Source organism: Vigna umbellata, chromosome 4 (genome assembly GCF_029865625.1).
Source record: "Vigna umbellata cultivar VRB3 chromosome 4, Vumbellata_1.0, whole genome shotgun sequence".
In the NCBI taxonomy this organism is placed as follows: domain Eukaryota; kingdom Viridiplantae; phylum Streptophyta; class Magnoliopsida; order Fabales; family Fabaceae; genus Vigna; species Vigna umbellata.
This window is the reverse complement of record NC_142168.1, coordinates 59308127-59317189: the sequence shown is the minus strand read 5'-3', so window position 1 is coordinate 59317189 and position 9063 is coordinate 59308127. Positions and strand designations below refer to the sequence as shown.

The window sequence follows — 9063 nt, the reverse complement described above, 5'->3', positions numbered from 1 at the left end:
ACTTTTTACTAAAAATACATTTAAATCCAACATAACACATGATTCATTATAAATATTAAAAAAAATCATATTATATCATGGAAAATTTATTTGGTTTAGTTTGGATAATTTTAAAATGGTGTATTGTGAAATTTATAGTTGTTTTGTGACATAAATTTTAATGTTCAGTTTGAGATTTAGTATAAAAATTATATGCAATGTCTTAGACAATGAATAACTTCATATTCACATAATCTATATTGGTTTTGTTGAATATAGTGAAAAACTATATTTAGATTAATCTCCCTTGTGTAAAATACACACATAGGGTTCTCTATTTATAATAGAAGAAATATAGGCTAAGCCCAAAATACAAATGAGAAATAATAACAAATTAACTAAAAGATAAAAGATATAATATATTTAACACTCCCCCTCAAGCTGGAGCATACAAATTGTATGAACTAAGCTTGAAATAGATGAACTCAGTGTTGAACTAGATGATTTGTCTTCAAGAGTGTGAGGCAAACATAGATGGACTAACAGCAGCTTGTGAAACTTCAACTTCAAAAGTGGATGAAGGAGAGCCGTGTGGACAATGATAAACTGCAAGGACTGATTCCCAATCAATGATGGAAGAGTGACGGGATCAACAGTGGTAGCTGAAAGCTAAGAGCTACAAAATTGCAGGGACTACACTAAATCCTCATTAATGATGGATGGGTGACGGGATCAACAGTAGTAGCTGAAATCTACAAAACTGCAGGGACTACACCCATATATATGTGACTTGCAGTGTCTTGGAAACGTACTCCCCCTTAGTGTGAAGGGTGGAAATGTGGAATATCACAGTTGCTGGACCACTAAAACAAAACCAAATATTAAGCTACAATGCTGAAACAAAGGCATCAAAGATCCAAAGATATGTTGGAGGTCCAAGATTCTTTGCTGGACAACTCCCAAGTGGTGATATTTAGCCGTGTATCACAAGAAGATCGGGCTAAACTCTAGTCCAAGAAGAACACGCAGTTGCGTCTGTCTGAGGCGGTAGCGACTGCAGCGGCGGTTGACTGCTATAAAACTGTAGGGACTAAATTACCATCACTGACTGATGGGGCCTGTAGTGGCTGGAAGTGACAAAACTACAGGGACTGCCATCACTAACTGACGAGGTGATGGAGGTCTACAGTGGTTGGAAGCATACGGTGCTTGGACAGCGGCAAACGGCGCTGGACAGCGGCAAACGGGACAACAGCAAACGGGACATGCATCAACAGCTGAGACGAAGCACACAATGCAGAAGCGGCATCAGCAGCTGAGACGAAGCACACAAGGCAGAAAGCAAGGTCCGACGATGCGGAACGTGCGGCGAGATGAAGATGCTTTGAGAACAGACGAAGATGGCAGCAATGGCTGCTCTGGAAGGTCTGAACAGAGAGAGGGAGGTCCGGCGAGACAACCGGCATCGTCGCCGTTTGATGCCGATGCTGGGAAGGCGGTGCGTGACAAACACGCACCCGAGATCTGACGGAGAAGAAGCGGCGCGTGGCGGAGCGTGGGAAAGAGTCAGACGCCGGCACCGGTGGGGTTGGTCGTCGCGTGAAGAGGCGAACCAGATCCAGTGGTCGCCGGACGGAACTGTGACGGTGGCCGACGACAAGGCGGCGGCAGATTGGCCGGAAAGAAGCGCTGTGTGGCGGCGCGTGACTGAGAGGTGGCTCTCGAAACCGGCGTGGTTGGTCGTCGCTCGAAGAGACGGTCTAGATCCGCAAGTCACCCGTCGAAACTACGACGGTGGCCGGCGGTGGCAGCGGCGGCGACGGTGGCCGGAGTTAGCAGCGACGACAGTGGAAAGTGGCGGCGACAGCAGTGGCACACTGGGTCTGGACTGGTGCTGAATGTGGCAGAGATTTAAGAAGAAAAAAATGAACTGTCCACTGAGATTTTAGGGGCTGTCGGCGGCCATGGCAGCCGACCGCCGGCAGACAGCAGAGACCACCAGAAGAGGATCAAAGAACCTGCTCTGATACCATGTTGAATATAGTGAAAAACTATATTTAGATTAATCTCCCTTGTGTAAAATACACACATAGGGTTCTCTATTTATAATAGAAGAAATATGGACTAAGCCCAAAATACAAATGAGAAATAATAACAAATTAACTAAAAGATAAAAGATATAATATATCTAACAGGTTTTATCATAATTCATAAATTAATTTGGCTAGAATTCTCATGTTAGTGCAACATGAAACAATGAAGTTTTAAGTGTAGCTCCTACTACTACATACATGCAAAGCCCATCCCATTACTCAACATTTTCCCGCTTTCTTTCAAACAAAATCAACACACCATCTCTAGAGAGAAAATCAACATCATTTCTTGGCAGTTTCAAATTACCAATTTTTCGTTTCCCTGACCAAAGATTTGATTACAACTGATACTAAACTCAATTACCGATTGATATATGTTGCTAACAAGTTCAATAAATAATTAAACCACATTTAATAAAATGATGCAAGAATACCCTTATCTTGAAAATCACAGGGTTATACTTCCACTCAAAAAGAGAGGAGATTCTTGCTGGTAATTGAACAGATATCCTTTTTAGTACCTAGCAGGAAGAAAAATAAGCTAGTGAATGAGAATAATACTGAACATGATCCAACACAAACTTCTATGATTTGCAACAAGGGCCAGACAAATTCCTCAATTGTTTCCATATTATGTGATGCCCAAGAAGAATAATCTATTACACAAAAAATGGCATGAAGCATGAAAACTTGGAAACAAAGTGAGGCTCATGCAGGTGCAGCACTCAAGTTTTGACCACTAGATTTGTTTTTGCGGCCCCAAACAGGAGTGGTCTCAATAAGTTGATGAGGCACAAGTCGTCTCTCCCGCTTAGTTAGTTTCTTAAAGTTGTGAACTCTCAACCTAGCAATATCAGCCTCTTCTTTCGGAGTTATCTCTCGCACTACCACTGTTAGCCTGCATTCTGGTCTCATTATGAGCCCTGATTTTCCTTTGGCATGGAAGGCAATTCTCTTTTTGAAATACCCCTTTCCTACAAATGCTTCCGCTGCAAGAAGAAACAAGGAACCGGGATCATCACAGATAGAACAACAATTAAGCCTTTCATCATTAGATGAGGTCAGCTACATGGACTAAACAATGTTGCAATGTTCTATTTAAATAATGTAACAAAACAAATTCACTTCTAACAATTTTGAACTTCAAGATATTACCTACGATGAGACGTTCTGGATCTAACCCATGATTGTGAGAGGCATTTGCTCGGGCCGAATGTATAACCTGCAATGTGTAGGATATTAAAACATGGCAATTTTGCTTTACCATATAGAAAGTAATAGAACCTTTCTCTCCACTGAAATTGAACATAACCGGAATTTAAATAGTCACAACTTGTGTTAAACGCAGGCAAAAAGCACTGAAAAGTAAGAATAATTTAGAATTTCGTAATGGTGTTAAAGTGGGAAAATTTAAAATGACAAGGGTACGAGGAAAAAATATTGAGAAAAGAAATTATTAAAATTTGATGCAATCAAAGAGGAACTTTGAAACCAATTAAAATTATAGTTTTTGCAATCTTGTCCAATGAGGTGACAATAAAAAACGCCTAGTATTACTACCTGATAAACAGTTTTTGCTGCTCTTTTTATCGTCAATTCCAGCTGCATTAATGCATCTTTAACAAGCATGCCACGAACCAGAGCAGCAACTAGGTTGACCTTCTTCGGACTCTAAAATACCATTGAAGACAAGGTACGAAAAAATCAGCTTCAATCAGATATAAACTAAACAATGAATTATGATAGTTTACACATCAAATCAAGGAAGGTATATTTCAATAGTGTAAAAAATATGTTCTAACATGTCAGAAAAAATTGACATGCTGATTAGAATATCACAGAAGTTTCTTTAAAAAAAGCTATGCAAGGTCACCACAAATGAAATAAAGCATTATAATTTTCTAATATTCCTATTATAGCTATGCTGAATATACTTGTGAAGATACACTGAGATACTTATTCATATTGTCAAATCAATGGTTTTCTTTTAGCCTGCACTAGTTCTTACTAGAAAACCAAACGCACAAATTGGTGGAAACATCGAATGTTAGAAAAGGAGAGATAAAACAATATAGTAGATACAGTTAAAGATAGATTGGTAAGGAGAGCAGGGATGGGGGGACTATGAAACTACAGGGCAGAATGGAATATAATCATTTGAATGCTACATAGAGGCACGTTCAACCTTATTATTGTTATTTATCTAACAGATTAGGATCATATGGACAGTCATGGGGGAAAAGGTCGATAAATTTAGCTCCTCTAAAGTGAGAGGAATGCACTTCAGCACTAACAATTGCTGATTAAAATATTGAAAGTAGAGATTGTAATTAACTTCAAAATTTGTTATTGTTGGAATCACCTCCACCTCGCCTTTCGGGATTGCCTAAATTGTAACCTCAAAGCAGATACTTTAGTCCCACATTGACAAGGGATATATCCAACCTATAGTGTATATAAAGTAGAGAACACTCAATTGGTACCTAAACGATGATGTACTTGATTTAGACTTATAAAGACTGAAGTTGAGTAAGACTTATACCCAAAGTTTAAGAGTTAGACATGTACTTGATTTTGTCACGACACTCAACAGTTGATCATTCAATTAAAAGTAATAAGTGCCCTTTATTAGCTTGGTTGTAGAAGTACAAGCATTGTTTAAAAGTATGTCATTTGGATTACATATTCACGTCGTTGTCATCATTATTATGTCATATCTAGCCGTTCTCAAATGATATCAGAGATATAAAGGTGTGCCACTGGTATTTTGTCAATTCTTGCGTTCGGCAGTGGCAGTTAGTTGCACTTGGAAAGATGAAACTAGTCCATTCCAATAGAGTACAACAAATTCTTTTACTTTATTCACTCTCAAAACTGTTTTGAAGGAGAAAAACAGTTTCGATAATAGCATGCTCTTGAATTAGTAAACTTTATAAAAAAAAAAGGTTTTTTTTTTCTTTAAATATTTTTTGGCTTGTCAATAGCACCTCATAAAATGGTGCACTTCCAGAACAGCATTGTAGAGCGGCTAGAGAAGGGCACAATTTCTAAATACAATCATCACATGCATTATACTGAATGAATAAAGTAGAATCTGTTACACTATTTAAGCAATTAAAAGACTATTTTCCTTTGATGTTGCCATGTTGAGTGTATTAAATGTTATAAGTTTTCCTATTGTACTTTTAAACACTTTAGAATCATTTCAAACAAAATTCACTCAACATATACGTTGTTCAGGTCTGCCAAACATGCCCTTAATGAAGGGAAACCAACTGCCAAATATAAGAAAACCAAAAGCAAACAATCATGAACAGAGAGATGGATCTCAAACCTGCTTTATTCCCTTTAATATTGCTTGAACCGTTTCTGGCTTAGTAACAGCTTTCTGCTTCTGGTCTTCACCTTTTGAACCACCCAAAGATGAAACTGGGACTAAAGGTGACAAAACGGGTGCTTCCTCAGATGAATTTGCCAGCAATGGAGCAGTACTTGAAATTCCCTGAAACGGAAATAATCAAGTAATAAAAGAAAAAAGATGAAGGTAAGAAGAGAGTAGCAAAGCAACAATAATCCATGCAGAGACATAAAATTATGAAACTTATAACACTAGCTTAGTAAGCCCAGAGGTTTTAGTTTGATGCTTTGGAAAATATTAAATATGAACAAACCTGTTTATTAAAATCTCCAAACATAATTGAATATGATCACAAAGTCTAAGAAAGTGTTTGCACAGTTTAGGGCGCAGCAACAAGAATTGTTTTGAAAGTAATTTTGTTTTCAAATAAAAAACAAATCCATAAAGAAAGAAGTGATATACAAATATAGGAGGATAAGATATCCCTGACAAGACAATTAATTAAAGAAAAGATTATAAAGAACCAACAAAACAGAAGCCAAGAGTAACAGTATAAACATTTATCCAACTAAAATCATATCTAATTCTTAATTATTATAGGTTACTATAGACAAAGATATTAGAATTCAAGAACAGTAAGTGTGGGATAACTTGCTTGGGCTCAGATTGGACAGTCTACCTACTCAGAAATGGTGCGGAATGAGCTCAAAGAAAAGAAAGACGATTAGGTTGTTGGAAACGTGAAACATACATATTTGATAAAAATATACATATATTTGATACACTATAATACAAACTAAAATACTAATTGGCATAAAGGATTATATTGGTGATGCACATTCTTCTTTGGCTTCATTATCTTTTCCAAACTTTATGTTGTCAGTTCAAAATTCCAGAAAAAGTGTTCGATGAATTTGCAAGCAAATAAACATGGACCAATAAAGAAATAACCATACCTATTAAAGTATTTGTACAATGTCGGCCTTACATGGACAGATAACAAAAAAACATGTTGAAAAAATAATCATAAAAGGTAATTCTGGGATAGGTAGTGTGAATGGCTAATGTCGCTGAGGTTATCATTTTCAGTACGACACATACATGAATTTGGGGTCGAACAGGACAAAATCACGAATTTCACTGAAATAATTGAGGACTGGGTAGAGACTCAATACCCTATGATGTCCCTAAACACACTCCAAGGGCTCACATGCTAACACTGCCACAAAATTAATCAAGTAATAAAAAATTATGATGTTCAACCCAGTGGTGTGGGTGCTTTGATTCTTTGTACAAATCAAATGCAAAATACAGAGATAAAGTAATGATTTTTACACATAATAGAATAGCGGCGAGAGAAAAGTAAAAATGGGGTCAAAAAAAGAGGTAAGAAAGTGAATGTTGATATATACACTTCATATTTGACAAACTGGGTCACACTGTCCTTTCTCTTGTGCACACTCATGGCATTGCCAATGGTGTCACTTGGTTCTGCCATCTTTCATTCCCTTCCAATCTCACACACATCACATTTTGTTCCCCGCTTTCCATGTCACTGTTCACTCTCTTCCCACCCTTCTTCTTCACATTCCCTTAGGTATGTTCACCAACAACTACTGTCTCATACTCTCATTTCATTTTTTCTGAAAATAATGTTGCCTGTAATTCACTTTCCTACATTATCATTCTGTTATAGTAGTGTTGCAAGCATAAACAACATTTAAAATATTAGGTGAATGTAAAACACAAGTGATGTGAAGTTTCCTTTGCCATTCAATTAACCGTTGTCCATTGACAGATTTTTTTTTTTTCTTGGTGTTAATAAGTTTACCATGGCGGAGAAAGTCACCAAGCGCCAGGATGTGCTTCAGTTACAGGTTCACACTTTAGCTAATTATTTATATGCTAATAGGACTTCTTTCTTGTAGTTGTACAGAAAGAAGGTATGGAAATGAATCAGTGGCCAACCTCAAAAACATTATTCTTTCCAAATCCTTCTATTACAACTTCATCCATTATTGCGGCTGCTATGTGATTCTCTGAACTGTAATAAATGAAAGACTAACATAAGGAGAGATTGTATGTCTAGGGTTTTGCTATGATTAAGATTACCAAAAGTTAAATTCTCTGTTTATATAATCATCCTGAAGAAAATAAAAAAGATAGTGATTCTGTTAAGAGGAAATATTATAGAGGCAAATCCCCTGTTTATATAACCATCACATGTCCCACTTCTCTCTCTCTCTCTCTCTGGGTATGAACACCGAACTGATGTCCGCAAAACTTTTCCAAAAATTTTAGTGTCAAAATGATTTAACAAGTCATTCAAAACAAAGCCTTAGTTTTACTATACCAGTGATCATGCCATCAAATCATAATTTTACCTGATGTTGGAAACCCAGAAAAATGGGTCTTGAGAAACAGGGCATAGGTGGCGTCGTTATTGTCCACGCTCTCCTCCCTATCTGACCTACAATACCAAAGCAAGTTTTACCCTAACGAATCCTTAGAAGTCACAAATTTCACAGAACTAAGACCCCAAAAGCGAAAACACAAAAAAGGGCAATAGAGAAAAGTCTTAACCTTGTGAAAGAGAAGAGGCTAAGCGAGAAATGAGAAAGCTTGGAGCTGAAGGATTGGCATGGTGATGATCCACAATTCGCTTGTGAATGTGGCGCAGGAAGGGGAAAACGTGCCTCTGCCACTGCACCATCTTTGGTCTGTGTAGTTAGATACTCAATCGAGAAAAATATCCACTGGTTCTCGTGTTTGTGCAGAGATAATAAATGGTGTTGAAAATAGGAGAAAAATCGAGAAAGATGAACAAAGTGTGTTGTGTTCCTTGTTCATAGCTAGGGCTACCTGACTGTGTTGTTTTCTTCCATCTTCATTTTTTTCTTCTTTTTTAACTTTTTTTTCTAAAATACAATTTTGGTGCATTATTTTTCTATGTAATATTAGTTCTTTTTAAAAGAATTTTTTTTTACAAGATTAAGTCAAAGAGGAATTTAAAAAATATATTTAATTTAATATGAATGTTAAAATAATCTTAATCATCTTAAAATAAATAACAAATAATAGATTTATTTGGACGTTTTTAGTATTAATATTTTCAAGGCTTGTTTTTCTTTTTAATTAGTATTTTCTAAATTTATATGATTTATTGAACTAATTTAATGATTTTTCAAAATTAAAAACTATAATTTTTTTTCATATTTTAATTGACATGTCAGGTTAGTTTTTTTTTCGTTAAAACATAATATAAAAAACAAACGTGTTCTTTAGTGTACTTTTCTATTTATTTTCTTCACACATAAGTTTATTATCAAATAACATGTTAGCCTTCTTTAGACTCTACAAAATTGTTGCACATGCCTAACATTTTTGCTGGGTTTATGTTGTTTATTTCATTATTATGGTTTATAATTTAAGTCTAACGATACTTTTTTAACACTTTAAAATAGGAAACTTTTGTTATGGGAAATAATTATAATATCTTTCTTGCGAATAATTTTACATAAGAAAATCTACACATATTTCATGCAGATTTTTTTTTTATCATAAAATCTACAAATATTTCCTGCTAATTATATTTTATATGAAAAGTCAAATGAATTTCTTCCTAAAAATTTT

At 35.9% G+C, this 9063-nt stretch overlaps 1 protein-coding gene across 1 annotated transcript; it reads right to left on the bottom strand.

The window, feature by feature from the left end:
• Positions 1-2460: 2460 nt before the first annotated feature.
• LOC124823381 (uncharacterized) lies at positions 2461-8318 on the bottom strand. Its single transcript, XM_088114529.1, has 6 exons — positions 8014-8318; positions 7815-7900; positions 5407-5574; positions 3633-3743; positions 3228-3294; positions 2461-3061 (listed from the first exon to the last, which is right to left on the bottom strand). The coding sequence occupies exons 1-6, from the start codon at positions 8141-8143 to the stop codon at positions 2781-2783; spliced, it is 843 nt and encodes a 280-aa protein (XP_087970655.1). The 5' UTR covers positions 8144-8318; the 3' UTR covers positions 2461-2780.
• Between the last annotated feature and the right edge of the window lie 745 nt (positions 8319-9063).